We start from the raw sequence: 19357 nt of genomic DNA on the forward strand, positions 1-19357 counted from the left end.
GATGGCACAGCATCTTATGGAAGCTTCATGTTCAACATAGAAACAAATAAATCAATCATAATAAAAGTAATCACCATAGTATCTGGCATCACAGTGGTGGAAAGTTTCTGGAGTGGACTGGCCTCTTTTTATTGTCTGGGGAATAACAAAGACACCAATCGCAATAATCCTTCATCAACTGACCATCAGAACAGCTCTCTCTTACTAGCCTTAAATAAATGACTCGCACCCCCCCCCCCAAATTCTTCTTTTGTAACACAACACCACTTGACTCTGTTCCCTCTTACCAGCTCTAAATTTGCTGAAAGCTACTATGAGGAAAAATGTATTTACTATGACTAATGTGGTTGTCCCACCCATCTTAAAATGAACTATACGTCACTCTGGATAAGAGCTCCTGCTAAATGACTAAACTAACATAAATGTAAAACAAACTATTCAAAAGTACTGGTCTTGAAACAGTTGTCAGAGTGAACCCGTGGACAGATTTCTGAGTGTGCTGCTCAGGGCGGACCCATCTTCACTTATCATAAAGACAAGGTATATCAGTGAAATTAACTCCCATGATCAGAGGTTTGTTGGCACCAATTACAGGACACATACAGAGTATGTTGAGCTAGAGTCCAAAGGATGAAAGAAAATTGGTTTGTAAGGTTGGATGTAGAAGAATTGGCACATACATACTAATCAATCATCATACATACCAGTTGAAGTCGGAAGTTTACATACAACTTAACCAAATACATTTAAACTCAGTTTCACAAATCCTGACATTTCATCCTAGTAAAAAGTCCCTGTCATAGGTCAGTTAGGATCACCACTTTATTTTAAGAATGTGAAATTATTTATTTTAGCTTTTATTTATTTCATCACATTCCCAGTGGGTCAGAAGTTTGCATTCACTCAATTAGTATTTGGTAGCATTGGCTTTAAATTGTTTAACTTGGGTCAAACATTTCAGGTAGCCTTCCACAAGCTTGAATTTTGGCCCATTCCTCCTGACAGAGCTGGTGTAACTGACTCAGGTTTGCAGGCCTCCTTGCTCATACACGCTTTTTCAATTCTGCCCACACATTTTCTATAAGATTGAGGTCAGGGCTTTGTGATGGCCACTCCAATACCTTGACTTTGTTGTCCTTAAGCCATTTTGCCACAACTTTGGAAGTATGCTTGGGGTCATTGTCCATTTGTAAGACCCATTTGCAACCAAGCTTTAACTTCCTGACTGATGTCTTGAGATGTTGCTTCAATATATCCACCAAATTTTCCTCCTCGTGATGCCATCTATTTTGTGAAGTGCACCAGTCCCTCCTGCAGCAAAGCACCCCCACAACATAATGCTGCCACCTCCGTGCTTCAAAGTTGGGATGGTGTTCTTCGGCTTGCAAGCGTCCCCCTTTTCCCTCCAAACATAATGATGGTCATTATGGCCAAACAGTTCTATTTCTATGTCCCCATGTGCAGTTGCAAACCGTAGTCTGGCTTTTCCACGGCGGGTTTTGAGCAGTGGCTTCTTCCTTGCTGAGCGGCCTTTCAGGTTATGTCGATATAGGACTCGTTTTACTGTGGATATAGATACTTTTGTACCCGTTTCCTCCAGCATCTTCACAAGGTCCTTTGCTGTTGTTCTGGGATTGATTTGCACTTTTCACACCAAAGTACGTTCATCTCTARGAGACAGAAYACGTCTCCTTTCTGAGCGGTATGACGGCTGCATGGTACCATGGTGTTTATACTTGCGTACTATTGTTTGTACAGATGAACGTGGTACCTTCAGGCGTTTGGAAATTTCTCCCAAGGATGAACCAGACATGTGGAGGTCTACAATTTTTCTTCTGAGGTCTTGGCTGATTTCTTTTCATTTTCCCATGATGTCAAGCAAAGAGGCACTGAGTTTGAAGGTAGGGCTTGAAATACATCCACAGGTACACCTCCAATTGACTCAAATGATGTCAATTAGCCTACCAGAAGCTTCTAAAGCCATGACATCATTTTCTGGAATTTCCCAAGCTGTTTAAAGGCACAGTCAAAAAAGGCACAGTAAACTTCTGACCCACTGGAATTGTGATACAGTGAATTATAAGTGAAATAATCGGTCTGTAAGCAATTGTTGTAAAAATTACTTGTGTCGTGCACAAAGTAGATGTCCTAACCGACTTGCCAAAACGATAGTTTGTTAAGAAATTTGGGGAGTGGTTGAAAAACGAGTTAATGACTCCAACCTAAGTGTATGCATGTAAACTTCGACTTCAACTGTACATACATACAACTCAAGTGAGAAACGTACTCCAATACGCAAGCAGCCCATCGTGTTCAAAGCATGCATACACTTTGCCCTTTCCAAGCATTCACACCATCAGTGCACTTTCAATGCCTGGTTGTCTAATACAGTAGTGCATTGCTGTCATTACAAAACCATGGATTGGAATCAGGCCTTGCATGATGAGCAAGCACTCATCCCTTTCCCTTCTTAACAAGGCATTCAAGCATGGAGCCGAACCAAGGCATTAAGGTAGACTACCTTCGTCTGAGCAGACTGGGCTTTTGGCGGGGATGACTGGCCTTCGTCTTTCCTCCCCCTTGGCACGGTGTCTCTTCCTGGGCCTTTGGCCGTCCTCAACCTGTACCTCTCGGGGGCTGACGCCATCGTATGTGATGCTGCGCCCCTCCCTACACCGCTCCTTCTCTCTGTCCTTCTCTTTGTGCTTATTTGACTTCTTGCTACTGCTGGGCAAGGGAGGGGGGATAATGGTAGAGGAACAGGATGATGAAGAGGAGATGGTGAGGGCTGGGCGGCTGGAGCTGGCCGGGGGCGGCATGCCGGAGCCATAGCGGTCGGCGGTCCTGCCTGGGGGCCTGGCTATCGGTGAGGAGGAGTGGTCCAGGCAGGTTGAGCTCTGGTCAAGGGGCAGGTCCTGGGTGCCACGGCCCTCAGGCGTGCTGGGCGAGTTGGAGTTGGAGTCCAGGCCAGGGTGATGAGACAGACGACGGCGGTGAGAAACGGGCAGCTGGGAGGGAGGGGGGAGGTGGTTGAGGGGCGGGCCAGCCGTGGTGGGCCTGGCTGGGAGAGACGAGCATTTGGTGGTGGCAGCGGAGCTGTGGTGGCTGTTGTCCCCCTTAGTGGCGCTGCGGCGCTCTCTAGAGGACGAGGTGGGGGCGGTGGGTGGCCCTTGGCTGGTGACATGGGAAATGCGGGGCTTCTTGGGCATCAAGGGGTCAGTGAAGTGACTCGGCAACTCGGGCTGGCACTTCTGAAAGACACAAACAATACAAAACACAAAATATCTCTTTTGTGAATTAGTGATAAAAGGCTATTTTTGATCTTAGTAAACATTAGCATTTGGTTTGAGATAAAATGTCTCTTTACAGGAGAGACCTGGTCATCAGGTTTGGCTTGTCTGTTAGCTTACACGCTGGTTTGTGCAAGTAATACTGAAGGTGTGTGTCTAACAGAGTGTAGAGTTGAAGCGTTACCTGTGGGGAGCCCGGGAAGCCATCTTTAGGAGGACTGCTGGAGGAAAGCGGCTCAGTGGGAAGGCCCAGTTTCCTGAGAGAGAGGGAGAACCAACTGTGAGTCGCTGCTACATAGTCACCACGAGGTTCTGCTTGCAAGAAATGCAGGGGCCTGTTCAGGAGGGTGAAATGTATTGTGACCTACCGGGCCAGAATTGCATTAACCTGAACGCGGTCGTCCTCAGAGTAGCCTGGCCAGTCCCTCTGCACCTCACGGTACACAAAGTCCTTCATAGTGTACGAGTTATCTTTGGGGTTCAGGTTGGCCACCTGTGAACAAATATACCCACAAAAAAGATTTCCATTTGAAAAAAAGTGCTCTCCAATCATTTGGGAGCATTAAAAGCTATTCAAATACAACCGCTGGTATTACTTTTTTCCCTAAGAGTTAGACTTTTCTTCCATTAATGCCTGCCCTACTTGCATCTCAACCTGGGTATGAAATCACTGCATTTCAAATCCAGCATCTCTGTATTCAATCACAACACTAGGCAAATCCCCAAACAAGTATGAGTATTGTGTTTTCTGTATACCAAGCAAGGATAGTCAGCTTACCACAGTTGCTGTTGCAAAGTAAACCAGTCTGAGTAGTTCAGTACATCATCTCCAATAGCTAGTATAAGTGTGTCTGTGTGCTTGATTCTTGCTGTGTGATCTGTGCGTGCTTGGTTCTTGCTATATGTGTGTGTGTGTGTGTGTGTGTGTGTGTGTGTGTGTGTGTGTGTGTGTGTGTGTGTGTGTGTGTGTGTGTCTAATAAGACTACTGACTTTAATGTATGGCTGCTTGGTTCTTGCTGCTTGGTTCTTCATTCAAAATTCAGTAATTGTGAATGAAGGTCTTTGTATTACAGGGAATTGGTCTCCTAGACTGATTTGCATTTGGTGTTTAATGCCTAAGAAGGGTAATGGGTCCTAAGGGTAAACAGGAACATTTGTCTTCTCATACACAGTGCTGCCAGTTACTCATACTTGCCATAAATAGCTAGGAACCCCCCCAGTTTCATATGAAACCAATAAAGTACTATTCTCCTCCCTCTTACTTGTTTTAGGGTTCTACCCCCCTTTTGTTGTTGCAGGATGCTAGCCATAATGGTTGCAGAGTTGTAACCAAACTTGTTGCAGGCTGCTAGTCTTACTTGTTGCAGGGGTACTAGCCGCCTCCTTACTTGTTGCAGGGGTACTACTAGCCTCAAAGGATTTGCATGGTCAATCTGGTGTCTGCAGTGGCGTACAGCATTTACTGCGATACTGCCTCTGCAGAAGGCAGGGCATTCATACTTCTTGCGCTTCGCAGAGCAGTTGTGAAGGAAGTGAGTTTGTGTTTATACAGGACCTCCCGCCCCCACCTACCGTTAACCAATCATGTCAATGCGGAGCTAGCCCTTCCACATTGTTACAAAATTTGGAAGGCGCACGGTAGTGCGGAGCTTAATTTTGGCCTCTGCATGCCTCTGTAGGTGCCGCAATTACATCACACCCTCTATACGGAGCATCAAACCACATTTTCAGACCAGCCTTGTTGCAGGGCGCCAGCCTCAGCCTCACTTGTTGCAAGGCGCCAGCCTCAGCCTCACTTGTTGCAAGGCGCCAGCCTCAGCCTCACTTGTTGCAAGGCGCCAGCCTCAGCCTCACTTGTTGCAAGGCGCTAGCCTCAGCTTCACTTGTTGCAAGGCGCTAGCCTTAGCCTTACTTGTTGCAGGGTGCTCCCAAGAGAGCTGCGGTCCTTCTGACTGACCCCGTCCCGCTGCAGCCTGGCCAGTAGCTCCAGCTTCTTGTAGGAGCGCAATGCCAGCAGGTGGACGAGGCGGTCGCGGTACGGGCGCTGGGAAACCAGGTTGTTGGCAAGGCACTTGCGGATGGTCTTGGCTGGGTTGATAGGGGTGGAGCGCTTGCGCTCCGCGACTGGTTCAGAGCCTGACGGCGCTGGCTTGCGGATCTGGACTTTCTTACCTGAAGTTAGAGGGGCGAAGGAGGTGACGCTGAGAAAAATGGCACACAATCTGCCCAAAACCAATATCCGTTGAGACCATGGCATTATGGAACCTAAGAAGTCCACAATCCATTTATTTGATCATTTGTTTCTCTGACATTTAAATGAATCAGTTAAATGTTGTATTGCTTACCTCAATTGAGTTTACAGCAGAAACGGCACTCCTCGCTAACTAGCAGCTTAGTCACTAACTAAAACGTTTTTCTTATTAATATGACAACATAATAATGTTATTGAACACTGACTGAAAGATGAGTACGAAAGCCAGCAGGCACTTGGAACACTAGAGCAGGGATAAATCAATTACATTCAGCAGCAGGCAGATTTCTTCTTGAGCGGATGGTTGGTCAAATTGAAAGTCGAAACAGATATACACTGAACAAAAATATAAACACAATTTTAGAGTGGCCATTATTGTTCCCACACAAAGTACACCTGTGTAATGATCATGCTGTTTAAATCAGCTTCTTGATAATCCACTTGACAGGTGTGGCATATCTTGGTGAAGGAGAAATGCTCACTAACAGGGATAAACAAATTTGTGAACAACATTTTATGGAAATAACCTTTGTATGTATGGAACATTTCTGGGATCTTTAATTTTAGCTCATGAAACATGGGACCAACACTTTACATGTTGTGTTTATATTTTCGTTAAGTATAATATGACTAAAACAATTTCAAATATTGCTTACATTTGCATAAGATCATGTATCTCACTATTATGCGTGGGAATACTTGAATAGATTTCCAAAATTAAAATCACTTGGAGATGATTCCCTGGTGTTTTTACAGTCTTATGACAAACAATAAAAATATATATTTTTAAATGCTCAGAGTTATTTGTTGTTGGGCCAAATAAAACCACCTGTGGGCCAAATTCAGCCCGGGTGCTGCCAGTTGGGGAACCCTGCCCTAAAGAGTCAAAGTTGCTACTTAACTATTGTGTGTTCGGAACTGTATGTGGACTGAATTTGAACTGACTGTACGTTACTAGTACAAGATACATCATAGAAGCCTGATTTGGAGAGACTGAGTTCCCAATGTAAAAGTCAATGTCATTAAGAGGATCCAGAGAATCTGGCCCCCAGCTCATAAGTTGTCTGATTAGTCAGGATGCCTTGACATTTCTCCATAATGCTCTCCAGTGATTATGAAATTCTAAAGCGCTCTACAAGATTAAAGGTTAGAGAAAAACGTGTACCCTCGTCTGCCGCCTCCTCCGAGCAAATGCTGATAGAGATCTCACAGTCTATGTGCACAAACCACACATACATTTTTGCTGTCTCAAGGCCTGGTGAGTGACTGGAGTAGGTGAGTTGCTTGCGTCAGCTGCTAATCAGCTTTGCTTTCAGCGCTGGCCAGCCTAGTGACTTTACATGGGAGACAATAAAAACACAGCTACCCATCACAGCAGCTCTGTTGGCTTGCTATCAGAATTACAGTTTCTGCCATGACATGCATCAAATTCAATTTCATGGGTCATATACACATATTTAGCAGATGTTATTGCGGGTGTAGCGAAAGCTTGTGTTCCTAGCTCCAACAGTGCAGTAGTATCTAACAATTCACAACATGACCAATAAAATTTGATGCATGTCATTCAAACCAACAGACCTGCCGTGTCGTGTAGCAGTGCTGTGTGTTTATGATTTCACTTTGGCGTACTAAACTCTGAATGGCATCAAGTAAATGGGTCTCCCATTTAAAACAAACATTGCATAAGGTCCCAGGCCAACATACATAACGGACAAAGCCTAAACAAACTAAATAAATGAAGGTTAGGGCTAATTTTGCACATGTTAATAGGAGTGCTTCTACTGAGCCAGCTGTTACATGCCCAAACTCTACCCCTTTCCTCTGCTCCCCTCTCAGTTTCCATCTGGGACACAATATGCAAATTAATCCCCACAGGCAGAAACTAGACCGAAAGGTTGGTTTAACTGACTTTTCTAGTTTGAGAGTACGGAGAGCAAAGATTTCATGGATTCCTGCAGTTAAAGATGCACTATTCAGCCATTTCCTGGTTGCTAAAATTCTAATAGTTTGCCTAATTTCGGTTTGTGAATAAACAAGCTAGTGTAGAGAATCATTGTACCATCTAAACTGCTGTGAAATACATTTTYCATAAGCAAAAATATTGTACTTTCAGGTGTTTGAAGCTGGTGTACAACACCAAAAGTGAAAGATGCAAAAACAAAACTTGAGAATGGGAAGCATATAAATAGCATACATAGAGCAGATCTACCATTTCTTAGACTTGCTTTCATTGAGAATGACATGTCTAAAAACACATCTGCAAATTTGGTCAGGTCACCTAAACTTGCATATTGCAGAATTAAATATAGTTCCAGAGCAGCCCTAGGAGGTAAAAACCATCCCAGCAAAGACGCACATCTGCTTACTGTTGAGAAAACATGCAATGCCATGTTAAATAAACAATACCAATTAATGTAGATAACTGGAACTCTATTTCTATTAGAAACTGTGGACAAGCCCTGAACATCTACCCCTTTACGAACGTTGCTATACGATCGTCTAAACTGTAACGCCTATTCAGACTGTGTTTGGCTGTGTTTTGAGCAATCATGCGACATAGAAAGATTTTATCCTGTATTTTAGGCCTTATCCCGTAATGAGAATCACACCAAAAATTAAAGCAATTGTCTGATGATGGTGCTGGACCATCTGGCATAATGAAAAGCGAACAGTTTGATGAAAAATCTTTCAATAAACGTTTGAAATCCAGGCATGTCAAATAGTTGCGCAAAACACAAGGTACTAAAATTATAATCACATACAAAGAAGCCTATAGGGCACACTGCCTTTTAGAAAAACATAACTGGTGGCAAATGGGCCATTTGGGTGACATCAAATCTATGTTGTTGCATGGCGCTTGAAGAAAAACTCTTTGCCAGTGAAACTAAGTTTATGGCCCTCTGCTGTGGGAGAACTCCGTCCACTCCCAGGTCAGTGGAGGTAGATTTTGCATGGCCAGTTACAGCAACAGTGAGCTGTTACGAGGGGAAAGGAGATTGAGAGAATGTGCAGCGTATCTCCACCGGCAAAACGGGATGAGTGAGCCAAATTAGATTAGCCCAAGATTTACTTTCCCTTTTACACACGGCCGACCTTAATCCAGTCGTAGTGTATTAGAAATAGAAAGGCAAGACAATTGGTTTGGCTGTAGACCAGTGTTGTCGTTAAATAAGAACTATTTGCAGAGTGCGACTAACCCAGATATGGCTGTGGTGGCAGACAGTGTCAATACTCAAAGTRRGTGTTTCCCCTATATTAATTTAGGAGTGGTGGCCAAACACTGCTGAATTGTTGCCACCGCTACAAAAAAAATACGTAATTATATCTGCCGAGACACGCTTTTAAATGGATAGTCATTCAATGATAGGAAGTCTATGGGAACAGCTAGCATGTTAGTGCACTAATGCTAGCTTTCAAAATCAGTCCTTTTTGGCTAACCACAGCAGTCAACAAGCTAATCAGCTACCTAGCTAGCTTTCTAGCACATTTACTAACTTGTTCGTAAACAATTAACAAGCTAGTTAACTACCACACGTTCTTGTTAAACTGTCAGAGTAGCTAGCAAGCAACAAGATATGCCAAATAGTTCTAAAAACCACTTACATCTGATTTATATGCATTCAGACAAGTCATGGCCAGGAATCAGATTTGTATCCGATTTCAAACCACCTACGAATGTGGTTTGAAATGGGTCTTGAAATATCTGATTCCATGTGCATTTTGGCTGTTTAGACTGCAGGAAAAACAACACATTTGAATCGGATATGCAAAAATTTTGGAGTGGATTCACTTCAAATTGCCAATGTGAACAAGCCTTAAAAAGGGCTGGACCCAAAGGGCTTAGTCAGGCGCAAACAATGGAAATGTGGGCTTAAATGGATGGAACTTGCCTTTGAACTGGCCTCCAGGCTTGAGGACTTTGGTCCCATCCTCCTCAGCCAGCGTCATGCGCTCCCGAGTCACCTGGTAGGAGTCGTTGGTGGCACACAACGTGACTTTGTCTTGAACCACCCCCAGGGACACCAGGTGGGGGGTCCCCGAACTGGAGAGGACAGGGGGGGTTTCAGTCATACAGCACAGGGTTTCTCAACATGGACCCATCTCAATTCAACCAATTACTCATTAACAAGGCTCAATGACATTAAATTCTGACACCAGAGTGACAATTATTTCAGTTAACGAAACAGCTTACAACAATTTACACTGGGTCTTCAGTAGCGAGCATTTGATACATGCTTGGTTTCATTCCAGAGGGTGCTTACCTGGACACATACTGTTGGATGCACTCAAAGCTTCCCTGAGGGTTGTCCTTGCCCACATTGGATAGGTAGAAGTCAAAGTTCTGAGATCCATCTGGAGAGTCGGTCCTTGGGATCTTAATACGCTGTGGGGTTCACATCAAAAGGAGATCAATAAAAAAAATATTAATCAACCACAGAAAACAAGGAGCATCTCTCTTCCCTATATGCATGAAACTGCCAGGAGTGACATATTGCACAGAGGTACTCGATCATTCTGAAGGGAAATGGGATTTCATTTCCCTCTACTGCTATAGTGCCCGGTGGCGGGAAGAAGAGATTTTGCTCATATTTGAATGTGACAGAGTCAGTCATGCCAAATAGCAAACCATCTGTAAAAAACCCTCAACTGGGTCTAATTTCTCAAGGTCTTGTAACATTAACCCTTTACAGTGATGTTCAGTGTGTTGCATCTGTCAATATAGACTGATCTGAGAGGTGAGATCTGAGACTAATTAGAACGTGAGCTTGCATGACACAAGCAGATCTTAGAGGTCTGAGTTGTTCTGTGTGTGTGTGTGTGTGTGTGTGTGTGTGTGTGTGTGTGTGTGTGTGTGTTCCCTCTGCTCTGGGCCCAGCTGCAGACTGCCAGAGAAGTATTTATAGATAGACACATTGGAGAGTTCAACTATTCATAGTGTACAGCCCAGGTAGTCAGAGGTTAACCAGATGCTTTCAGAAGGGTGGAAAGAGTTAGGCCACAAGCCTCTAAATATAACTCGTAGCTTAACAAATGTATATTTCACTGAAAACACAAAACCTTGGGTCTACACCAGCTAGGGTAGGAATTGTATTTAATGTGTATACCACCAGCGCTCAAATGATAGGTTGCTTAAGTCTTCAATAATGGTTGCATTAAAATTTTGGTTTACCCCCCACAGGGTTGACCCATAACTAGTACTGTAGTTCTCAAGTCAAAATGAAGATTTGACATGTGAACATACTTACCCCTTGGAGTCCCGTGAATTGCATTGTTGGCCGCGAGGACGTTACATTCTGAAAAAGAGAGGRAGGGATTAGACTCTACAATCACATTTTCAATATAAGCATTGATTGTAAGTTGTTCCATCATAACAATAATGTGAATGTCACTCAGTTACAACTGGATTATCACAGATGTGGTTGAAAAAAAGAGGGAAAAAAAGAGCCGTTTCTCATTAAGTGACAAAAGCAGGCCATTCTGTCAACCAGTCACAGCTCATATGCTATTGGTAAGCATATATTGTGTTTCATCTGGCAAATCAACTAGCTAAGAAGCTAGCTAGCAAAAGCATGTTTATAGTTTCATGAATTTGCAATGAGCCAAAAGTACAGTTAGAGTAGGAATATGGAACTCCCTCTTATGTTGAAAGCGGTGTAAATAATAGGCATCTCAGACAAAATGGTCACATATCAGCATTACCTCAGAATTAGTGAGTATTCAGACCTGGACTTTTTCCACATTTTGTGTTAGGTTACAGCCTTATTCTAAAATTGATTACATCCCCCCCCCCCTCAACCTACACACAATACCCCATAACGACAAAGCAAAACAGGATGAGACATTTTTGCTAGTTTATAAAATAAACAGAAATATTACATTTACATAAGTATTCAGACCATTTACTCAGTACAAGCTTGGCACACCTGTATTTGGGGAGTTCTTCCCATTCTTCTCTGCAGATCATCTCAAGCTGTCAGGTTGGATGGGGAGCATTGCTACACAGCTATTTTCAGGTCTCTCCAGAGATGTTCGATCGGGTTCAGGTCCGGGCGCTGGCTAGGCCACTCAGACTTGTCCCAAAGCCACTCCTGCGTTGTCTTGGCTGTGTGCTTAAGATCGTTGTCCTGTTGGAAGGTGAACCTTCACCCCAGTCTGAGGTCCTGAGCACTCTGGAGCAGGTTATCAAGGATCTCTGTACTTTGCTCCGTTTATCTTTCCCTCAATCCTGACTAGTCTMCCAGTCCCTGCCACTGAAAAGCATCGCTAAAGCATGATGTTGCCACCACCATGCTTCACCGTAGAGATGGTGCCAGGTTTCCTCCAGAAGTGACGCTTGGCATTCAGGCCAAAGGGTTCGATCTTGGTTTCATCAGACCAAATAATCTTGTTTCTCATGGTCTGAAAGTCTTGGGAAGAGTCTTGGTGGTTCCAAACTTCTTCCATTTAAGATTGATGGACTCCAATCAAGTTGTAGAAACATTTCAAGGGTGATCAATGGAAGCAGGATACTTAGGTAATACATTTGCAAAGATTTACATCAACCTGTTTGCTGAAGATTTATTTTTATTTCATCCATTTAAGAATAAGGCTGTAACGTAACAAAATGTGGAAAAAGTCAACGGGTCTGAATACTTTCCRAAGGCACTGTATGTCTGATCATAATAAAGTAAATCACATGTAGTCAGATTACATCAACAGGTTGCGGATAATGGTAGCTACATGAGTAAACATTGGCACGGCAGAATAGGTTCTTCCCTGGCTGTTTTGAAACTTCAGGAACTTCCCTTCAGCAAATGTCCCTTTACAGTGTACACTAAAAATGATAAGCGCAAGTAAACTTGCTCGTGTTGTCACAATACACATACCAGGCTTACCATCACGATTTTATTTTATTTATTTTATTTCACCTTAATTTAAYCTGTTATGCAAGGGGGCAGTATTTTCACATCCGGATGAAAAGCATGCCCAGAGTAAACTGCCTGCTACTCAGGCCCAGAAGCTAGGATATGCATATTATTAGTAGATTTGGATAGAAAACACTCTGAAGTTTCTAAAACTGTTTGAATGATGTCTGTGAGTATAACAGAACWCATATGKCAGGCAAAAACCTGAGARAAATCCAACCAGGAAATGGGAAATCTGAGGTTTGTAGTTTTTCAAGTGATTGCCTATCCAATAGACAGTGTAAATGGGGTCAGATTGCACTTCCCAAGGCTTCCACTAGATGTCAACAGTCTTTAGAAAGTTGTTTGAGGGTTTTATTGTGAAAGGGGAGCGAATAAGACCAGTCACAGTAGGTGCCTCAGCTGAAAGCTATGAGTTGTTTATCGCACGTGGCCGTGAGCACGAGCTCCATTCCGTTTCCTTTCTAATGACAAAGGAATTGTCCGGTTGAAACATTATTGAAGATTTATGATAAAAACATCCTAAAGATTKATTATATACATYGTTTAACATGTTTCTACAAACTGTAATGGAACTTTTTTGACTTTGTCTGGACTTTGTGCTCACGCCTTGTGCATTTGGATGAGTGAACTAAACGCGAACAAAAAGGAGGTATTTGGACATAAATATGGACTTTATCGAACAAAACAGACATTTATTGTGGAGCTGGCATTCCTGGGAGTGCATTCCGATGAAGATCAAAGATAAGTGAATATTTATAACGCTATTTCTGACTTTTGTTGACTCCACAACATGGCGGGTATCTGTATGGCTTGTTTTGGTCGCTGAACTCAGATTATTGCATGGTGTGCTTTCACCGTAAAGTTTTGAAATCTGACAGAGCGGTTGCATTAAGGAGAAGTTTCTCTAATCCTATRTATAACACTTGTATCTTATATCAAAGTTTATGAGTAATTCTGTAAATTGATGTGGCTCTCTACAAACTCACCGGATGGTTTTTGGAGGCAAAACATTACTGAACATAACGCGCCAATGTAAACTGAGATTTTTGGATATAAATATTAACTTTATCGAACAAAACATACATGTATTGCGTAACATGAATTCCTATGAGTGCCATCTGATGAAGATCAAAGGTTTGTTTATTCATTTTCTTGATCTCTGCTTTTTGTGACTCCTCTCTTTGGCTGGAAAATGGCTGTGTTTTTCTGTGACTAGGCGCTGACCTAACATAATCGCAAGGTATGCTTTCGCAATAAAGCCTTTTTGAAATCGGACACTGTTGTTGGATTAACAAGAAGTTTATATTTAAAATGGTGTATAATACTTGTATGTTTGAGGAATGTGGAAGGGGTGGGCATGTTTGAGGAAGGCATTGAGAGTTCACTCGCTCGCCTCCGGCTTCTCAGAAGGATCCCCGATCTGCGTCCCCTTTTCCGGCATCTTTTCTTCACACAAAAGGTGTGAAACTGATGTCCAGAAGTTATTTTCGGTCATAAGAGACGGTAGCAGCAACGTTATGTACAGGTTAAAAAATAGGTTAAAAAATAAGTTACACAAAATGCAAAAATAATAATAATTGCACAATTGGTTGGGAGAATGTAAAACGTCAGCCATGTTCTTCGGCGCCATCTTCCCATCTTCTTCTTCCAACTTCGATTGGCTTGTTGTCAGCTTGTTCTAAGCTCCTATTGGCCAAGGCAGCTCCTGACACCCCTCCTGACACCCTTTCTACCACTGACTTGAATTAGGCTACTTAACAGGCCAAGATCTTAACTTCTTAATTCAACACACTTTAAGTCCCAACCGTCCCTGAATGAAATCCTTTAGGCCCAGTTTCTCAACTTCAAATCCAATAATTTGGATTAGGATTTAAAAAAAATGTTTTATTGGTCCATGGCCTGAACATTCTGGGAATATGCTACAGAGTCTGACTAGCTTGTTTCTGGAATTATGTAAGTGTTGTTGACAGTCCATTGAACTTCCCAGGACTCCTGGCCCCAGTTGATCACAGGCCCCAGAGGCCCGTTAAGTGCATCTCTGTTGAGGTGCTTCCAGATAATACAAGTTGTACGGCCATGGGATTAACACGCTAGCTTTATTTGGTCCCGACAGATTGGTTTGGTAAGAGTCCGTAAGGGCCCACAATCACCAGAGGCTGACGTGATAGGAATTTGCGCAACTGTGACAACATTTTTTTTTCCTGAGTCATGATTCTGTGTTTGCCACTGAGAAAAGCCTGGTATGCAAAGCCATGGAATGAGACCAAATCCAAATCACATACCAACACTACTGCCCACCAGGACACTAGATTAGACAGAGGAAATGTATTGGCCAATACAGAAGAAAAAACATTTTAGCCTCAGATTTTCTAAATTTGGACAAAACTATGTTAAAAAAATATATTGCTGTTAGCCCTTTTCTGTGAATATCTTGTAGGTCTAATGTGTGAACTGTTTTGCAAACATATGTAATGTTTTCTTACCATAAAATAGCCTTAGTTATATTAATCCGTGTGCAAATGGAACCTCTCCCATCCAGAAAGTCCTTGAAAAGCACTAGTTTAAAAGGGTTCATGCTGTCATGAACTTTTACTGTAGCTTTAAGAGAACAAGCACAAGATTAGAAGTAAAAGGAGTGAAAACCCTAGCGACTAGTATTTTGAAGAAAACAGCATATAACCCGATCAAACATTAAATAGGCCTATAATTTCTATATAAAAACACAGTCAAGTAGCCTATGCTATATGCTTATTATAAAGATTGGCAATAAAGTTTCTTGCCTGGGGAGCTTGCCAATGTAACATTCACATTTAAGTCAAGAATTAAGTCATGAACATAGTTGAATCATGAACATAACGTACACTGACAAACTCAGTGTGGAGGAACTGGATAGGTCTGTAGCCAAAATATTGTTATAATAAGGTGTATTGCTATTCCAAAAATAGTTTGGCATGAAACCAATGTATTGATGAAGATAAGAAGTAACAACGGAGTGAATTAGACTTTTTTTTGTATAAAAGGTGATTTTTGGGTGAGAATTTCATAAAACGTGCTAACATAGCTAGCTACACATGTAAAAAATAATAATAATAATAAAAAAAAATTGGTAGACCATGGTGGTGTGAATTTGTAAAATACACATTTAGTAATCTTAAACAGGTTTGACCTAATGGTAGCAGCTGGTGACAATGGCTAGCTAAGTAAACTAACATCCACTGTTGACAACAGTACCCCTGACTACTTTCAAGGTAAAAGGAACATTAGCCAACTTATTTTATAATTTAAGTGGACTGTCACTTTAATGTATCCACTAAAACTTTTAGTATAGCTAGCCAGCAAGTTGATGTTAACTAGCAAGCTAGCTAGTCAGAATAATTGCTTTCTGAACTAGCTAGATTGGCGGTCTAACTTTTGACTATTGTCATAAATTCAGCTTATGATTGCAATCTCCTTTATTATAGTATTATAGGACGTTTGTCACCGATAGACCCTAACCAAAGATGTACTCTTTAGGAGCCTGTTACCATTACTCCTTAAAGCTGCAATATGTAACTTTTTGGGTGACCCGACCAAATTCACATAGAAATGTGAGTTATAAAGCTGTCATTCTCATTGAAAGCAGGTGCRGTAGATCTGTTCTATGTCCCTATGCTTCCTGTTCTTATTTTGTTTTTGCATCTTTTACTTTCGGTTTTGTACACCAGCTTCAAACAACTGAAAATACAATATTTTCTGTTATGGAAAATATATTTCACAGCAGATGGTACAATTATTTTCCACACAATGACAGCTTGTTTTGTCACAAACTGACATTAGGCAAACTATTATGATTTTAGCAACGTTTTCTGCATATTGCACCTTTAAGGTCCAAGGACCTTATTCTATCTTATTTTCAGAGGTACTGCTAATTTACTATCTAGCATGCTCTGAACTCCTGTGTGTARTGGAAGGCAGCCAAAAAGGTGTTGTCACTGAAAAGTACAGTATGTGTGTATTTTGAATTTGTGAAATTATTTTGATGTGATATGAAAGTAAAGGGCTTTATGTTTCTAGAACCATATCGCAATTGATATTCGACTTCACGTTTAGATGGGAGTATTTTGCTGTTTTGGCCGTCTTCCGTAAACACGCGCTGTAACATGGGGATATGGCCGTGTGGGAACACTAACCCTATAATGGCGTGTATTCATTTAACGTTATGTTTTTTTGAAAATTGTTTCTCGCTGATATGAAAGATAAGGTCCTTATCATGCTACCACAACTGATGCGTGTTAATGTTCAGACCAAGCATCGGTGCGCTTAACAAAACTCCCCCGTACAGAAGACGCCTTCGTCCAATGACTTAGCTACTGTAATGTGTAATGGAACAGAGTCATTCATGATCAAGGGTTACGATAGTTACCTTAGCTAGCCAAAAAATAATAATAATAAATATATATATATATTTCCTAACATCTCCAAAACACTGACTACAGTGCCAATCCTTGGCTTAAGAACATACGGTAAGTTAGCTAAAGTTAAGTAAAGATGTCACGCGAAATTGCCATCAAAATAGTCATCGATTTCACCAGTCACATTTCAGTACTGACTTGAGTAGGAAAAAAAAGTGGACTTGGCTGGGGAAAACGTTAATTTTTTGTTGTTGGGGAAATTACATTTGGTTAGCCAGCTAACGTTAACTACATTACCAAATGTAGCTAACTATAGTACACCGACTACACAAATCCATTTCTCTCAAACTTTGATTTGTAATCCACAAATTGCTAACTCACTTCATGGCATATGCATTATTGGTATGACAGTAAGTTACGTTAACTAGCAAGGTAATTTGAATAACGTTTGACCAACCTGACTGTGCGTGGCAGTTAGTTCACCAGTTTTGATAGCATCGGTAGTTGTATAAGGTAAGCTATAAGACATGTATTCAACTTACCTTAAAGGTTTGGTACCTTTCTATCGCTCTGAAAGCTGTCTCTGTCAATTTTACGTGCAATACAGTGACTTGGTCTGTATTCCGTCGGCCACAATTCAGTCCATACCTTCCATCCACGGAGAGCGCCGCCATCTTTACCAACCCTCTACCATCGTCTTGGTCTTATGTCCGAGCATTTAGATACTCTACCTAACACAAATTCAAGGGAGGGACTCCCCCAAGGGCTTGTTCAATTTTTTTTTGKCCATATGTAATTTGTGATTTCCATATGTAATTTCAGCCCTACTCAGTCTTCACACCTTCAGTGTATGAATGCTAGGRTTTGTCATTTCTTTCTTTTGAGAAGTGAAAATAATGGATCGAATCAGCTGTGGTCTGTCCACTACTATGTCATAGAAAAATACGGTATCATAATGTCCACTTGGAATTAGTGGAAATGTATGCTGCTGACACCTACAAAGTTTTTATCGTTGACATTTATTTACTACTGACAGGTATTACATTAAATTCAAAGATTTTTTCCCATTGCTTTTCACTGACACGATCCAGATTCTCTTACAATAATTTATAGTGAAAACAATATATATTCATTGTAGGGTTTCATAAAGATGAGACCCCCATAGTAAAGAATATTAGAGGCATACTGGCCAAACCAGTAACCATGGAAGAGCAGTTGTCTCAACCTTTTTTGGTTACATATTTTGCTTATACCAGAGTACCCCCGAAGTACTCCCTCGTGCATTTACCAGTAGGCCTATGTTGTTATGAAGCTCAAGGGGGTGTGCTTAGTCCCATCCTGTACTGCTTGTCCACCCAAGACTGTGTGGCCAGCAGGTATTGCCCTGGAGGCAGAACTGAGTCATTTTCCCTTAGATATGCCAGCCGCAAAGTCAAATTTGGCTTTAGTGTAAAAAATTATGACAACAAAAAAGCTTTTTGGTCCTAATTTAAGGTYAGACATTAGGGTTAGCAGTGTGGTTAAGGTCAGGGTTAGGTTTAAAATCAGATTTTATGACTTTGTGGCTGTGCCGGCTAGTGACCACTCTGCAGAGCTGCCTCCAGAACAAGATTTATGTTGTTTACGCTAACTTGCGGGTGGCCATGCAAGACTGAAATGGTGCTTTCAAGACAACTGGGAACTCTGGGAATAAACAAGGTAAAATCATGATGTCAGTGACCTTCAGATCAGAGCTCTCGAAAGATGCCAGAGTTTCCGACTTGGAATTCCGACTTGGATGACAGTTCAAAATGATTAGTCCCATTCGGAGCTTGTTTTTTTCCCAGAGTTCCCAGTTGTCTTGAACGCACTGAAGTTGGAAGTCAGAGATTTCCCAGATTCAAGTTCCCAGTTGCCGGTGATCAGGCCTACCATCGTCGTGTCATCCGCAAACTTGATGATTGTATTGTTTCCRCGTTCAAAACAACAGGGAACTCAGATCTCCGACTTCTGACTTCAGTGCATTCAAGACAACTGTGAACTCTGGGAGAAATAAAAAAGATCCAAACTGGGATTTATTTTTTGAACATTCATCAAACTCGGAATTCCAAGACGGAAACTCAGGCATCTTTCTAGAGGTCTGAATTTCTGACTTGAAGATCACTGACGTCATGATTTGACCTCAGATTTTTTGGAGTTCCCAGATGTCTTGAAAGCAAAAAGTGACCTGGCAGTGTGGAAGAGGCTAAATGGACACGCCTGGTGCCTAAGTTGATGACATATGTCACGCAGCAAGAGTCGAGTAGAGACGGAACGGATTTGGTTCAGTCAGTCGTTCTGATGAGCCATTCCCAGCTAGCTAGTTGGTGCTTGTGGCTTCAGCAAGAATTTGAAACTTGTCTGCCAAAGTTGGGACTTGGGAGAGTGTTCATTCAATTATTATCAGTGTAATTGTAAAAGAAAAAAAAATATTTGTACATTTTCTGTGAAAATAACTTGCCTACAATAAATRTGCTTTAGCTGTAACACTGGCCTGA

At 41.8% G+C, this 19357-nt stretch overlaps 1 protein-coding gene across 2 annotated transcripts; it reads right to left on the minus strand.

Moving 5' to 3' along the window:
* Positions 1–80: 80 nt before the first annotated feature.
* Positions 81–17720, minus strand: LOC111970740 (RNA polymerase II elongation factor ELL2-like). Of its 2 annotated transcripts, none has more exons than XM_070445745.1 (9): positions 17490–17720; positions 10789–10836; positions 9805–9926; positions 9433–9584; positions 5204–5463; positions 3659–3783; positions 3475–3547; positions 2522–3251; positions 81–135 (listed from the first exon to the last, which is right to left on the minus strand). In XM_070445745.1, exons 2-9 carry the CDS (start codon positions 10810–10812, stop codon positions 89–91), a joined length of 1533 nt encoding a protein of 510 aa, XP_070301846.1. In that variant the 5' UTR covers positions 10813–10836; positions 17490–17720; the 3' UTR covers positions 81–88. The 2 variants fall into 2 exon arrangements, with proteins under 2 accessions (XP_070301846.1, XP_070301845.1); XM_070445744.1 differs by having other exon boundaries at positions 17384–17720.
* Positions 17721–19357: the final 1637 nt, after the last annotated feature.

Source organism: Salvelinus sp. IW2-2015, linkage group LG11 (assembly GCF_002910315.2).
Source record: "Salvelinus sp. IW2-2015 linkage group LG11, ASM291031v2, whole genome shotgun sequence".
In the NCBI taxonomy this organism is placed as follows: Eukaryota; Metazoa; Chordata; class Actinopteri; order Salmoniformes; family Salmonidae; genus Salvelinus; species Salvelinus sp. IW2-2015.

Coding starts and splice junctions, on each gene's coding strand:
- LOC111970740 (XM_070445744.1), bottom strand. CDS start 17,515: ATGGCGGCGCTCTCCGTGGATGGAAGGTATGGACTGAATTGTGGCCGA. Junction 3,784..5,203: donor TTGGGAGCACCCTGCAACAA/GTAAGGCTAAGG, acceptor ATTTGTTCACAG/GTGGCCAACCTGAACCCCAA. Junction 3,548..3,658: donor GTTAATGCAATTCTGGCCCG/GTAGGTCACAAT, acceptor CCTCTCTCTCAG/GAAACTGGGCCTTCCCACTG.